The sequence below is a fragment of the Vespula vulgaris genome, chromosome 8 (assembly GCF_905475345.1).
Source record: "Vespula vulgaris chromosome 8, iyVesVulg1.1, whole genome shotgun sequence".
Classification (NCBI taxonomy): domain Eukaryota; kingdom Metazoa; phylum Arthropoda; class Insecta; order Hymenoptera; family Vespidae; genus Vespula; species Vespula vulgaris.
The window spans coordinates 2,782,274-2,799,731 of NC_066593.1; the positions used below are offsets into that span (position 1 = coordinate 2,782,274).

At 31.7% G+C, this 17,458-nt stretch overlaps 1 protein-coding gene across 7 annotated transcripts in view; it reads left to right on the forward strand.

Moving 5' to 3' along the window:
- The window catches only part of LOC127065600 (neuroligin-4, X-linked-like), a 219,171-nt gene that overhangs the window by 150,038 nt on the left and 51,675 nt on the right, over positions 1 to 17,458 (forward strand). For all 7 annotated transcript variants that reach the window (XM_050998161.1, XM_050998158.1, XM_050998162.1 and 4 more), the window contains one exon: positions 14,881 to 15,234. In XM_050998161.1, coding sequence (XP_050854118.1) covers positions 14,881 to 15,234 — 354 coding nt within the window. The remainder of the gene's footprint in view (positions 1 to 14,880; positions 15,235 to 17,458) is intronic.

Below are 17,458 nucleotides of genomic sequence, written 5' to 3' on the forward strand. Positions count from 1 at the left end.
TATCCGTTCTAAAATCACCGACTCGTAAGTTCTCCCGTTATATCGAGAAAAAATGGTGGTCGATGCGAATGAAAATTAACACACGGTGAATATTAACATTCTGCGATAATGCTATTGGTCCATGGTACCTTCGGGATATTTACTTATAGTTGGACTATGACCACAATGTTCTACAAAATTAAATCTCCGTGGAATCGTATTTTAAACAATATTTCAAAACGAATAATTCACCTACTGCTTCCACCACTCTCCTAGCCAAGCTAGTAATTTTGAATAAGAGTACGTTTCACCTTAATTATAAAAGCTTTATATCGTTCCAAGGAAATTCCCTAAACCCTTTCAAAAAAAAGGAGGATGTATATTACGTTCCCCGTTGACCAGTGAATTTTTTAATAGTTTTGCTTCTTCCTTTTTATCATTTTTTTTTTTTTCATCAACATTAACTACGATCATTTAATACCAAACAAGAATTTCTTGAGCGTGAACTTTTCGTTATTAAAAAGTAAATGTTGGCTTTTGAAAGATAAAAAATCCACAGCTACATATCGCTCGTTGCATAAAAGAAAAATTATTACTATAGAAAATAATTTACAGAAAGATATTTCTTCCTGTTATTTGATACATGCTATATACTACATGGTATATATATATATATATATATATATATATATATATATATCATTATCTACAAGAAAGAAGATATATATATATATATATATATATATATATATATCATTATCTACAATCTTCTTATTCTCTTTTTTCCTATTTTTTGTTTTATTTTTATGTAAAGAAAAATTTTCCATTACGTTTCTTTAAGAAATTATTTAAAAATTCCACTATATTTCTGCATAAAAACAGCGATCCCGAGCTCGAGAATTAAAAGTATTCAAATATTAAATTAAAATTATTTTTCATTTAACCGGTCTTGCGAGCTGTGTAATGTAATAATTTCCTCGAAGAAAATAAAAGATTTTCAAAAATTTCAAAAAGCCATCTCCTCGTTTAAACCTTCATTTTTTTAATGAGACGTTGTTCATCAAAATCGGTCAAGAGTTACGGTTGGATTCATCGCTGACGTAAATCATTATAAAACTAGTGTTGATGAACAGCCTTGAGCAACCGTGTTAAACACCACACGTATATTCCTTATCATTTTAAATAATTTGACGAGAAGATTATAAACAATAGTTTTTGTTTGTAGAAAGTTTTATAGATCATAAATAATATAAAATATATAAATAACAAATTAGATCTAAGAAATATTTGCTACGGTAGATCATAACATAGATAAATTGCTTCAATGTGCTTCTGATTCTGAGTGAAACAAAGTCCTTCCAAGTTCGTTTCCTGGATCTTCCGAGATATAATACGTAATAGGAAGCTTGAAAAGTAGAATAGCGAGACCTTGAAAGTTATCGATACGGTGGATTACCATTTCGTAATAGGAAACTTCGGGATTCGCTTCTGTTTTTAACATATTCTCACAAAGTCGTACGAGATCTTGTTCGACGAATTTATTTGAAAAAACTCACTTACAAAAGTTCGATATTTCGAACTCGTCAATCGTAAAAGTGTTCGACTAGAAAATTTCATTTAAAGTACCGATAAGTGCTTAGTTCAACGGAATAAAAGTTTTATCTACTATCTGGACATGATTCAGTAATCTTAAAGTTATATAGTAATAATAACAATATACCTATATACTTTCTTCTAAAATTTTTTTTTCTACACTATTATTAATTCATGGAACTTATTTAGTAATTAAAAAAAAAATGTGCAACAAGCGATACATCGACAATTTAAATTGAACATGTTATATATTTGTGTACTACTCGATATAAGAAAGTATTCATTGATAAATCAAAACGAATAAATTATAATATAGAAAAGAAAAAAAAAAACAGAAAAAAAAGCGAAAGAAATTCAGCAACTGTCTCGAGCGTGAACGAAGAAAAGCGTAAGCTCGAGAAAGGTCAGCTGCGTGGTACGTTAAGCGATTTACCAAAATTGCTTCAAGTTTCAAAGTGAATTACGGGAAAGCCTGGCTTTCCGAATAGTTTAGGTACATTTCCTCGAACGATGGCGGCAGTCAAGCGAGGAAGAACTTACCGTCTGGAAACGTTTGCTTAGGAATATCCCCAGCTGAAGTCCGTGAACTGTCGAGAAGAGAAAATCTGTTTCGATTCTTTCGGTTTCGAACCTTGTCTTCTTCTTTCAACAAATTTGTGTCTATGAACTTTTCTATATACATACATACATACATACATATATATGTGTGTGTGTATGGGTGTGGGTGTCTACAATGAAACGAATTTTGTTATAAAAAAAAAAGAAAATAAATTGGAACATTCGATTGTGAACAGCGTACTTAGTACAAGATGAAATTGACAAGTGAAACTAACTCGTTCACTTTTATTTATTCTAAAAAAAGAAAAAGAAACAAAAATTGAAATCATAATTATGCATAATTATTAAGAGTTTACTTATCCACTTTGCGTTCATTATTATCAATGTGTATATAATTAGCAAATGTGTATATAAATGTAATGTTGTAATAAATGAAATATTAAGAATCTTTAAAGCATGAATAAGGAGTATTTGAATAATCAAGATTTTCACTGTACATGTTTAGGTATATAGACAATTATATCTGATTATTGTTCAAACTTTTTTTTATGAATGCTTGGAGTATGATTCTCAAGGATTTTCTTTTTGTTTTTTGTTTTTTTTTCGTTTTCCTTTTTTAGCGATTCTTACTTACTTTATTCTCTCTTTACTCATGTTCCATGCATCTTTTGAAGATGAAAATTTTTTTACTACCTTTTATAACAAGAAAACACTTTTAAGACTAACATTCTTTGCCATTTTATCTCTCAGCTTTTATATTCTCGCTGATAGTAATAAAAGGAAAGAATATAAATAACTTTCCTGAATTCCGAATATTCTCCAAGTAGTTCTCGAAAAATTTATGAGTTCATAAAGACCGTCTCTATAATTAGAGGAAAAAATTTATCACTTATATTTACTGATTAGTCTGTTAACTGTGTTTGGTGAGTATACCAATCATGAAGAAAAAAAAAAAATTGTCCTTTGCCATTTATATTAAAATTTTAGGTGGAAAGTAGGAAAAAAAATTATTCGTAAATTTAAGACATTTTAAAATATTTTGAATTATCAATAAAATATTCAATATATACATATATATATAATATTATATATACAATTATTTGTGAATGAATCAGATAAACGATTATTTGTGAATGAATTAAGAATAGATTTTTTAAGAAATCTAAAAATTTGAAAAACCTTAAGACGTCAGTCCGTCCGATAATTTTTACCTGCAGAAATGTGAAACTGACTTGTAATCGTAGCCAAAGCCGTTCTGAACGATACACCATGCCCAGTAAGCTCTTAATCTCGTTATCCCATTACCGTATAATGTTCGCGAGCACATTATGTAGCTATCGTTAACTATACCGGTAACCTTTTAATCGACGAAAACGCTTAGGATGAAGCTAAATCCGGCGTCGACGGTCACTCTAATAATTCAGAGGCACGTACATGTTGGACTGCGATACCACTAAGTTACATTTATTCGGGAGAAACTATTCTAATAATTTAGAAGTGAGTTTTCAAAAATATCATTACCTACTTTACTTCGTTCATTATCGAGAAGAATTAAATAAAAGAGAAGTCTAATAAAATTCACGTTTAACGATTAGGTTGATTATTCGATAATAAAATTAATAAAATAATTAATCATTATATGTTATCACTAGATAGAAATCATATGTTGATCATATGTGAGTTAATCGTATACTTAATCGTATGTGTAATCGATGATTGATATCGTAAAATAAATATTTTTTTTATTAAGTATTACTTCAATCAATCAATCAAAAAAGTAATCAGAAAAAGTATCTCATTAATTACTGTTCGTACTACGCTCGTAGAATCGTAGAAATCGAACGATTACACGTATAACAACGGTCTTGCAAGTCAGCAATTCTTCCGATAGCAGGAACAATGAAACGGGGATGTAGAATGAGATAAAAACGGTGCACGATAGGAAGAAAGTATGTGTATGTGCGTGTGTATTGGAACTACGTAGCAAGAATGAGTGAGAAAGAGAGAGAGTGAGAGAGGGACAGAGAGAAAAACGAAACTCGCCAGTGTGCACGGCCAGGCACGATCCCACTTAATTGGTCTCTTGTAATTTAAGTTAAGCAAGTCGTAAAATTTGAATCGTAATTGCGTGCATCCGTTACATACATACATACATACATACTTATACATACAGGACTAGATAGGAATATGCACATAAATGTAGTAGTTCTCGCGTATACATAACTCCCCTACAATATTCAGCAATATATTGCATACGTGACTAATCGAAAACCATTTCGATGAAGCAATTACCTAATGCTCGCGCATAATCCTTGACCCCTTTTATCCTTTTTACTCGTACTACTTCTGTCGAAAGTTTTCAAAAAAAACACACCCATAATAGAACGTAAACAAAAAACTATTAGATATTTTTTTATATTTTATACTGCTATATTTTTACTCCGGTGTTTATAAATATGATAAAATAGGCAGATCTTTCGAACTCTATTTACTATTTTACTATTACCTTTCGACGTTAGAGAATAGTATTGATTTCCGATAAGATAAGTTAAAATAAAAGAAAAAGAAAAGAAACTGAACTATTTTCTATCGGCCTGCAAACATAAAGTCTACGTCATACTTCTCGCATCTAAGCAAACAACTTTTGTTGAAAATAACTTTTTAATCCTTTTGCGTTGTGAGATCACCTCTGGTATGAAACTTCATTTACATTAATAAGACATATCATTAGGGAATAATATTAATTAAAAAATTGTTTTCAAAGTGTGTGTATATATATATATACATATATATGTACATAAGTATGCATTGTTGTATGTATGTAGATAAATTATACAAGACATCAGAAAAAACGTCGTCAGAAAAAATCAAAGAACACCGATCAAAAAATAAGCTAAGAAATTAGAAAGGTATCATTAATATATCAATTAAAAAAGAGTTAATAGTTATAAATCCATTACGATAAAAAACGGTGATAGAAAATTATCATAATATAAATGAAACGTACACGTTATATCATATTAAAATAATATTTTGTTATTCATATAGCGTCCTGTGTATATCGTGCTCGATAAAAAAAAAAGGAGAAAGAAAGAGAAAGAAAAAAGAAAAAAAAATAGACGAAAAAAATGTACCAACGTTCTTTGTAAAAATTCTTATCATCGAGCAACGACGAGACGCGAATACCCGAAGAAGCTAACGTAATGGAGAAAGGGAAAGAAAGAGAGAAAATAAAGAGAAAGAAAGGAAAGAAAGGTCGGAAAGAAGAAACGAGGGTGAGTACGAGGTCGAGTAAAAGACGTCGCCGGTTAGCCCCGAGGTATCGATTTGGGCGAGCATCCAATCAAGAATAAAGACACTATGGAGACGGTATAGTGCGTGATTGCAAGAGCCATGGAACATGCGCGTAACCATTCGACTAGCTTATTCGCATAAACGCCATGACCCCCTTCTTACGTCTTATTAAATTTGCGTCATTGAATCTTTACGAAGAAGAACGAAGAAGAACTTGAAAGGTTTCGTTAAGAATTCCTTCCTTGTATTTAACAAAACCTATTTACGTGCGCTTGCTATACATATTTTTTTCTTTCTCTTCATTTTTTTCTTTCTTTTATATCTTTTTATTATTATTGTTATTATTATTATTATTACTGTTAAAAGTAAAAACCGTAAAACGTAAATTTTACATTATTAAGATAGACTAAAACATTGCGAATATCTCTACGATGTTATCCTTCGATACGAATTCCTTTACTAAATGAACGAACGCATTCAAGGAATTCATGGGATATACCAAACCTAAAGCTAATCACCGTTAAATTAACATCCTTGGAACAAAGCCAGCTTCCTCAAAGGCTGTTGTCCCATTGAACGCTATAGTATTATCTAATGTTGACAATAGTTTTCTTTACTTTCTCGTTCGACGTTTTCTCTTATAATTAAAAGACAATCATTCTTGATTGCTCGTTAGATCAAATTTATCAATGAAAGCTTCTTCGATAATCATTATTGGCTATGAATAAATTATATAAATATGAAAAGAAAAAAATTTTTTCCCCGTATATATATACCTATATATATAATTAGCAAACAAGATGCTCGATTAATTATCTATTAAATAAATGTTATGTGTGTGTATGAGTATAGTATATTAGAATTTCTTCTTATGACGCCAATAACCATTATTAGCTTCTCGATCAACGTCTAACGCGTCAATAGAAGAAATTTTCTTCGATGATTATGAATAATGCGCATGAATAAGTAACAATAACAAATTATATACATATATAAATATACGTATATATAAGCCAGCCAAATATATATATATATATATCAGCGACAAGAAGATAATATAATAATATAAACAAATAAAAAATATCTTCGTCAACTTGTATTTATCTAATAATTTATAAGCTAACAAGCAAAACGTTTAATTAATTTCCTAATTATATTGACTACCTTGTATCTACATGTTTGTATATTTATGATTTAACATCAACCGTATTAGCCTTGGGAAAATGGACGCTTAAGTACGTCTCGCGAGCAAACGTCTAAGCCTCGTCCGCGTCTAGTCCCGCTTCTACTCTTACTCCTTCACTTCGAAGAGATTCAGCCCTCAGCCCTGTTTGTCTCCTTCGTATGGACTGAACATCCACGTTGGTGACAGAACGGTAGGGGTCTAAGGTACAACGTAAATCCATGTTTACTATGCTAATACCTAGAAACTTGCCGGTTGAAAGGATGCAGAGAAACGTCCCATTAAATATGCAGGGCTACTTGCGCGTACTTTGCGGAAGGGAATCGAATAAATGTGAAATGTGCGTATATGTTTGTATGAGTGTGTACGTGCCTGTACGTGTACATGTGAGAAAAGTAAAGTAAAGAAATAAACAAAGATAAATGTTAGACCGATAAAGACTCGGCGAGATTTTATCACGAAATATATAGTTTCGGAAAAAGAAAAAGAAAAGAAAAGAAAAAATAGTGGTACAATTTTTAAATATTCTTTTCCTTTTCTTTTCCAAGGATCCACAAAAATTAATTTGTAAATAACTTTTCGAAAATATTTATTTAATAAAAAAAAATCTCTCGTTAGAAGATTAGCATATCGATTAACTACTCGGAAGGTAAACGGAGCTTACTTAACTAGATGAAGAAGTTGAATTTCTTCTAAAAGTACATACCAAAGTGTTCTAAGTTCAATCGTTACCAAAGAAAATCTGCATAAGAAGTATAATACACTTAAGTTGTTTTTCCTTGAAACCATGAAATTTCATTTTCTTTGGTACGTTCAGGAGTGATAATAAATATAATTACTGAAATTTTTCGTTTCCCTTGGAAACGAAAATGGAAGATCCATGTATTGGCTTATTTTATCTAAATGATTAATTGATACGATGATTTAAAAATTATAGAAATCTGGACGTACAAGAAAAATTGAGTAGAAAAATACATAGTGATCTTACATTTGGTTACACCATATAAACGATACATCAATCAAAAGCATTTCGATCATTTTTGATCATTCTCTTTTATAAATCGAGAGAAGTTAACTTAAAACTTACTTTCAATCTTTTATGTTGCGAGAGCGAAGAAGAACTTCACGGTTACTCTTACCTTCGATTCGCAAACTGCTTGCGAACAATTCCAACTGACGTAGTGGCAGTACAAGAGAGATCCTAGTATAATAAAATCATAGCAATATCGGCAGTTTATCTGAAATCTCAAGGATACCTTCGAACTTTTGACCCGAAGGTGTATATACAAAGGAACTAAGATCAAATATAGCGATAAAATTGATGGAGTTCGCGAGACACGATACGAGATTTTATCATCGTATTGTACGAATAGCGCATCGAACTAGATGAAAAAAGAAAGAGAAAGAGACAGTGAAAAGAGAGAAAATTTGTTATCGTAAAAACAACATCGAGATTTCGACGTGACATTTAGATATAAATTTCGCGAATCAAACAGAAACTTCCTTCCTCTTCTTCGAACCTTTTTAAAAGAGATAGATATCTCTGTCTGTATCTCGAAGAGGTATTCAAAAGCGCGATAGGATAATCGATCAAGATTCCTGGACATAAGAAAAATCGAAGAGAGAACCGTCGCAAGGTTTTCTCCTACCAGTCGATATTTTTGCCTTGGAACGTTTCTTTCTACAAGACAAATTTCCCCAAGTTCGACTGATTTTTCTTTCTCGAACTTGCATTCCCTTGCTTCATTTTTTCTCCAATTCTCTCTCTCTCGCTCTTTTTCTCTTTCGTATAACTATACATATTCTTTGAATTATTAATTCACGATTTTTATATCAAACAACAATAGCAACAACAACAACGATGATGATGATGATGATGATTATGATGATGATGATGATAATAATAATAATAATAATAATATTGTTATTATTATAGAATCATTCATGAAATGATAGAAATAACATCAGAATTATTTAACAAAAGAGAAAAAAGAAAAAAGTACATAAATATTGCAAAAAGACAAACATTTTGAATAGCATCCGAACAATGCAAAAATTTTTACAATAGGAAACTAACCAAAACAGTAAAGCATGAAAATGAAAAAAGAAAATGTAAAAGTAATAAAATAAAAAATGAAAAAGATTCGTACATGTACCTATTTACCTATACATGTACATACTTATTAATTACTGATTTGCTTGAATGGGCCTTTAGAAATATTAATGTAAAGAAAGCAGACAAAATTATTACAAAAGTTTGTAAGACTCCATAAATCTACCTATATCTGTTTTTCTCTTTTATATCTTTAGACGTGTGCTTTCCAAACCACCTACTTCTATAACGAACACAAATTGATAATTTTTAAGCAACACGATGTTGAACTCTCTCTCTCTCCCTCCCTCCCTCTCTCTCTCTCTCTCTCTCTCTCTCTCTCTCTCTCTCTCTCTCTCTCTCACACATTTTCAAGTTATTTACTTTTGTCCCTCTTACTTTTCCACTCGACGCCCTTCCACAACGTCTTCATCGAGTCAACGAAGGAATCGTCGATCTTGAAAGCTTTTAGAAATTTCAACGCGAGGGTTGCAGGAACATTTTCAGAGAAGAATGGAAGGGCAACGGTGGAAGCTCTTTCGCGGCTAAACAAGCTCCGCGAGAACGCTAGAAAATGAAAATGTCGTCGTTGGCCGATAAAAAGCGATTATTCCATTTAAATTCGTTATTTTATCGACGTAAGCGTCGTCGTTTTGAATGAGAAAATGCTTTTATGTTTTCTCTCTCTCTCTCTCTCTCTCTCTCTCTCTCTTTCTCCTCTCTGTCAATTTCTATCTTTCTCTGTAAACTTTTTTGTTCCTTTATTCATTTTATTCCATTATCAAGCAACGATATCCATAATTAAAAGTTTTTTAATTTGTTTTTACGCTCTACCACACTGAATAATACTATATAATGCATCGCTAATTATTGCCGAAACTGTACACACATAAAATAGATATACTTGGGCCATTGATTATGAAAATGGTTTGAGTAAAAAATTTAACAAAAACTAATTCATAGCGTATCTAATACTTATGGCAATGATCCAATTCTACGTAGCAGTATGCGATAAAATAATTTTTATTCCATTTTTCACTTAGACCATACCTTCGCAATCGCTCGACGCTTCTACGTATTATATTTATAATATTTATTTCATGATAAAAATGCACTGTCGTTTACGATCGATCATATGCATTCATTTCCATTCGGGTATAAATCTCACAATGTTATTACAAATTTGGAGATTTCTATTAAATCCAACATGCAATACCTACTCAAAGCTCGAGGGCGACATATGATTGACGATATTACGATTGCTATTACTATTACTATTACTATTACTATTATTATTATTATTATTGTTACTATTGTTATTATTATATTATTGTTATTATTATTATTATTATTATTATTATTATTATTATTATTATTATTATTATTATCCTTAATTATTCTCAATACAATATATAGATACAATAGTATAGAATACATTATGTTATTAATTACTTTGCAATTTCACGTGTGCTCGATTTCATGCATGAAACATCACCCGTATGAGTTATATTTGATAGCTACATTAACGCAACGGGGGGAGAAGGTTATAAATTTGTTCGCCTACATCATTCACGCTTCGTTTCACATATTATTGCGATTTTAAGAGATACCATTGATATCGATTTATTTTTCTATGATTTTGAACTGTTACATTACAAAGTCTCTTTCATCTTTATCGTAATTTTACGGTCTACTCGTTAAGATAAATATTACTGTATCATCGTGGTAATTAAAATTCGTCATAAAAAAGAACGGAACCAAAAGAGATAAAATTAAAAAAAAAGAATAAATAAACAAAGATAAATTGTATATTATTAAGAATTCTTTTAATTATCGTAATAAATCGGCTATCCTTAAAGTACTATCTTTTTTTTCTAATCCTTATCACTCATTAAATACTCATTCAGTATGATAATATAATATTATCATCGATCATCAATCATATATATTTACATTCTTTTAATGCAAAATAACAATCGTGTATCTCATAATAAAGTTGCGTTTCTGATGCATAGGCACTCGATAGTATTATTGAATCTAAACAATGCCTGATCGATTTAAACTTTTGAATATCCAAAGCAAGATCCTTCAAACTAACGTAAACTATCCTCGCTTGGTATCTTGACATATGCATCATCTTTTATAAAAGCTTCGTTCTAACATGTGTATATGCGTACATACCTTAAGTATATGTATTTTATATATATATATATATATATATATATATATATATATATACACACATATCTGCATAATATATACATTGATAAGAATATCCAATATGTACTTACTTTCTTAGATTTCCATCGTATACTTTTTTTATCGATAAAAACGTTCGCAAAAGATCTTTACAAAAGAGTCGCTATACGGGATTCTCAATATTAGCGAATGCGATCCGAACTCTTTTTCGAGCTGACTCGCGTTCGATCTTTTTACATCTATCAGCGCGAAATTTCCTTCGAGAGAAAAACTACTTGCTGGGAACTTGCGTTCTTGGAGTTTTCACCGTTGCAGCTGGGTCCACTTTGAGATTCTCCTTCTAAGAGGAGGTTCACGAGACTCGCGTTTCATCATTTCGATATAACTAAGATACCTAAACTTACTCTTACCGAGAGATCCTCCCTTTGGTCTCTCTCTCTCTCTCTCTCTCTCTCTCTCTCTCTCTCTCTCTCTCTCTCTGTGTGTCTCTCTTCCACTTTCCTTTACCACTGGTATCTTTTGACCAACTCTACTCCTCGTGGAATTATACCAAGGTCTTAATCAGGTAAGTACCCTGTTGGCGAAGTACTTTATAAACTTACTGTCCTATCCTCTATAAGGAGGAACTTTTTATTCATATATACATGTATGTATATATAAATAAATATATATATATAACACATAAATGTATCTATATATACTGATAGATGGATATATATATACACGTCTGCATTTATCAAAATATACAGATAAATTTACATATGTATATATATATATATATATATATATATATATATATAAATACATAGATACATTTACATACATACATATATACATGTAAGTACATTTATTAGAACATACAGATACACCAACTTACACAAAATATATCTATCTTAAAGTAAAAAAGCAAGTTAAGATAGCTTAATCGATTATTCGTTGGTGTTCACGTTTTATGTGAAAGCGATCAAAAATGGTTCGCTCCATTTATCGTAAAGCGGCGAACGAACGCATAGCATGTGTATCTGTGTGCACAATACATATAGTATGTAAGTACCTGCATATAAGTACTTACGAACTTACACGATACTTCCTAGAACCTTCGTTCAAGAGAGATGGGCAGGTCCAGGCACGATATTCTCAACTAATACCTTAATCCCAACGACAATGGCTTTTACGTCGAGCGAAGCTTAAAGTTGCCGTCGAAGGTATCCTCCCGCAACTTCGATTTCTCATTTATCACTCTCTTTTACTCTTCCCTTTCACGTAGACTTTTTTAATTTTCTTCAACGAAACTGTCGTATTTTCGATTGTACTCACAGTTTTCCATCCTCCCACCCTTGCATCTCTTTTTCACTTTAATAGTTTATATCGCTCTCTTCTTTTTTCTTTCTCCTTTTTCTTCAGTTGCTCGTTGAAAGTGAGTTACAAGAAAAAGAAAAATTGAAAAAAAAAGAAGAAAAAAAAATAGAGAAAGAAGAGTTATCTCGCGTGAAAATTTTGGTTATTCTCGCAAAATTTCGGTCTATTTTCAAAAGCTGGTCGTTCTCTGGATTCTTTCTATTCTTTTTTCGGTCACAATCTACTAGCCCCTTTCGCAAAAAGAGAGAACGAGAAAGAAAGAAAAATGAATAGAGAGAGAGCGAAAGAGAGACAGAGAGAGAGAGTGCACTATAAGGCATAAAATGGACTGACTCGAAAATAGTCTCCGCGCGTACAAATGCCTGATCAAATTTCTGTACCTCTCTCTCTTCTCTTGTCATTCGCGACGAATTCGTACAGCATTTCTTGCCTACGACAGGATTTTCCTTTTACCCGAGAGCCCCTTTGCACTTTAGTTAATTAAAATCCAAAAGGAAAGCAAATTCTTATCACGAATTTTGTTCGTACATTTAAACTAAATATTCTGAAAGAAAGAGAGAAAAAAGAGAAAGAGAGAGAGCGAGAAAGATTAACGAGATTGTCGATTATTGCAAATCTTGCAACATCTTCTCTCAACAGACGTGTCTTCTTTTAAATTTTTATTATTCTTTCTAACTGTTGACTTTTAATCGAATTAATTGACAATATAATTAGAGATATATATATACATCATCTTCTTCGATCTTCCCTCGATTATTATTTTTCAACGAACAAAAGAATCACGAACAAAATTGATTGTAAAAGAGAAATGTTGTTAGAGCTTTTCGATTTTTAGGTTGAAAATTAGAAAAAACAGGTGAACGTACACCTAGATACGAGTTCACACGAGAGATTCGAAAATTCGAAATGCGCATTCGAATGCGATCGAGTCTATTGGCTACAAAACGCGACGGGCTTTTATCAGCCCTCTATGTTTTTCCGTCGGGTTCAATTTGTCGGAGCTTTCGACGGAGCTTTCATCGATGTTGCATAAATTCGAAAGAACATACGACACGACATTCACGCATCCCAGCATCCGGATTTATCGACTCGTTCTCTTTTCTTTTGTTCTCTGGCTTTTTTTTTATTCTTTTTTTTTATATTTTATTTTTTTACGTATACACACATATATACATATCGTATTACGAACGTACACATAGACTTGCACGCACAGATAAAACGAATTAGTATACTAATCCGGTCTCGCTAATCGAGGGAAAACGCCATCACGTCTTCTGCTCAAAATACGATGCTTTATCGCGAACTTCGGAGTCCTCGGGACTGTCCATGCAAATCGATATGTTAATCAGGATTTAGCTACAACTACCTATCGTAAACTTGCCAGTTGGTCCAATTCCTATGTTTATGTCCTACGAATTAGAAGCCTGAAATCGCTCAATAGGAAGGTACAATGCGTACAAGCGATAGATACGCGAAATAAAATACATACTACAATGAATATCAAATGTAACGTGCGATTTATATTTTTCTGTAATAAGTATTCCATCATTTTTTTTATTTACGTGATACATATATGTAACGCATACATACGTATACTGTAATAACAGAAATTTAAAAAATGAATATATATTCAAAAAAAAAAAATATATTGAAAGATCAAAATAACTGTATTGAGAGAACAAAAAGAAATATATTGAAAAAACAAAATAATTACTTGTCAGGTTTGATTGATTGAAAAAAATTAAAATAGAATATTATATTGTCCGACTTGCATCCAATTTTCCGAAATGATATTTGAAATCTATTTGAAATTTTCATAATAATTAGAATGATGAAATCCTATTGTTTCTTAAATTATCATATCGTATTATTTATACAGTAGGTATTATATCATGGACTTCGAGATGAATAATTAAAGATAGTACCTATTTGAAATAAATATTTCAATGGAGAATTGTATTCAGTTCTATTGAATTAAAAAAGAGTAAGCAAGAGTAAGAAAGAGAAAAAGAGAGAAAGAGAAAGAGATAAAAAGAGTATATATACACATAAAGAGTAAAAGTAAAATAGAAGGCTTTTTCGAAAACAAAGAAGGATGTTGACCTTACGTCTAGCCCTATAGAAAAGTTACAGTGAACTCTTCGGATTCCGTCATGCAGTCATGATGCTTTGTCAAAGGGAACTCCAATCTTGCTTTTCAAACGTGAAACGATGCGGCTCGGTATGGAACAACGAAGAGGAAGAGGAATTTCTCTTTCTCTAACCAGCTTTTTGACGTTCATATTATATACAAATAACATCTTATTCTATTTCCTAAACAAATGATTCCTTTCTTTACATTTCCCTTCGAATGAACCGATTGTTAAAACCTAGTATATACATAAACTGTATCATATATAATACCAAAAATATAAGTCGTACCGTTGAAAAGCCATTGGATTTTAAGCTCTATATATATATATATATATATTGCATTCAACGTCGAGTTGAATATCTAGCGATGTAAAATGGCCCTTTCTGGTAATAATCGAAGCAAAGCTGTGTGCGAACGAAAGAGAAAGAGAAATAGAGAGAGAGAGAGAGAGAGAGTTCGAATCAAGCATAGTTCGCTTTTGTGTTACAGGCATGACGGAAAGTGGTAGGAGACATCCGGTTGTCCTCTACATTCACGGTGAAAGCTACGAGTGGGGAAGCGGAAATCCTTACGACGGCAGCGTCCTAGCCAGCTATACCGAGCAAGTGATCGTGACGATCAACTACAGACTGGGCGTGCTAGGCTTCCTGAACGCCAACGTGGCGCCTGAAACGAAGGCGAGGGTGGCGAATTACGGTTTGATGGATCAAATCGCGGCTTTACACTGGGTCCAGCAGCACATTGCACTTTTTGGCGGTGATCCCGAAAACGTTAGCCTCATGGGACAGGGTACAGGAGCTGCCTGCGTTCATTTTCTTGCTATCAGTCCGACCGTCATAAGAGGTAAACTTTTTTTATTTCGATATAATTATTTTATATTTTTCATTATAATTACTTTCCATATAATATAATATATATATATATATATATATGTAATTGATGTATATATATTTTTTATATGATTGATTTTATATATTGAATAGGTGCATATATATTTTTTATGATATATATATATATATATATTTTTTGTTGTTTTTTTTTTTTCGTATTTAAGAACACGATCTCAAATAAATATGAAGTGACTCTTATCGCGTTTATCTCGTTATTCATTCGAATTTAATACGTAAATAAATATTTCCCTAAAGAAATGGAAAAAAAGGGATTGAGATAAAAATTAAAAAAAAAAAAATGATCGAACAGCAGATGGAAACTGTACGACGTAGTTTCAGTATGACGAAACCATTAATAATTTTCTCCGATATGGTCAATCGGTTATTCTTGTAAGAAACAACTTGGAGAAAAAATATTTCAAAATGTTGGATGGTACTAGAATTTCGTGTCTCGTTTTACATCAGCAACTTTCTTTCGGGAAATGTCTTTCGCGACAGTTCGATTTCGCGTCCGTAACGAAATAATGCGCTTTGTTCGGCACAAAGCCTTTCGTCTCAATCGGAAAGCTCTCCAAGTATCGAAGAAATCGGATTTCATAGGAAAAAGCAGAACGGAGTTATATGTTCTTGAGAAAGATAAAGAAGGGAGGTTGTTTCATAGAGTTGCACAGTAAGTAGACACACAAACGAACGTTACTATTGATCCAAAAAATATTATATTATTATATACAAAAATATAATAGTCATTAAAATATTATTTATTTTAGTTGGAGCAAACTTAACTTAGACAGTATCTCGCATTACGTTAATCGAACTTTCATCTTTCTTCTTTAACGTAATTAATTAAAACGCCTGACAATTCTTGACAATTTCATTCATTAATAAACTTTTAAACATTTTTTCTTTTTCTTTTCTTTTCGATATAATTTACGTTAGAAAACTACAAGTTCATTGTAGTATACTTTTAACAGGTTCGTGTTTCAATTCTCTCTCTCTCTCTCTCTCTCTCTCTCTCTCTCTCTCTCTCTCTGTCTCTCTTCTCTCTCTCTCTCTCTCTCTCTCTCTCTCTCTCTCTCTCTGTCTCTCTCCGTTTCTTCAAGTTTGCGAAATTTTCAAACTATTTAAGTATGAAAGTGATCGAAGTTATATCGCTTACCTCGTATACTTTTAATAATGTCAGAGAAAAGAGAGAAGCGGCATAACCATTGAATAAAATTTCAAAAGAAAATGATACATTGATATCTCTTAGAAAACAAACATTTCTTTAATCCAAAGAACTATTATGATTGCATCGAGAAATGCGAGAGAATAAAACAGGAAATAAAAAAAAGTGGAGAGAGAGAGAGAGAGAAAGAGAAGGAAAGATAAAGGAAAAAAAAAGAAAAAAAATTGTGAAAAGTAAAGGAAAAGAAAGGAAAGGAATAGAGAAGAAAGAAGAAAAAAAAAGATAAAGTATACACGCGGTAGAGATCGTACACGCGCGAGTGCGCTTTCATAATAGGTAAAAGTATTTTCCAATAGAGATGAGATAAGGAAGAGTTCGATGGCAACCATACGGATAAAGAAAGAAAAAGGAAATGAAAAGGAAAAAGAGGGAGAGAGAGAGAGAGAGAAAGAGAATAGAGATGAGTAATATTTCACACACATAATATCGCGAAAGGAGAGAAAAGAATCAAGATCTTACAAGGATTCGATATCCTCTTCTTTTCCAAGAGGTGAGTCTAACGCGATCAGGAAGTGCCGTTACCTCGAAAATGTTAACCGTGAACTCGACCACAGTGAGTGTGTTCGTTCGTTTCTCGATGAAGATGTTAAGAAAGATGAGAGCAATATCGAAAGGGCAACGTGTTACCAACCATCTAGCTGCACGTGCCTTCGTTCATCGAATTTTACCGTATTACCTTTGGAACAGAAAGAAAGAAAATTCTTCAAATTGCCAATAATATTTTCTATTGTTAGAATTTTGCACCCTTTTCTTTATATATATATATATATATATATATATATATATATATATATATCCTATAAGATATTCTAAACAATTGATCGAGTTATGTAAATATAGTATCATTTATTAAACAAACACACAATAAATTATTATAACTTTATATTAATTATATTTTTATAGTTATCCTTAAAAGATAAATATATGTAAAGGTTTTCTTATCCTTCGATAC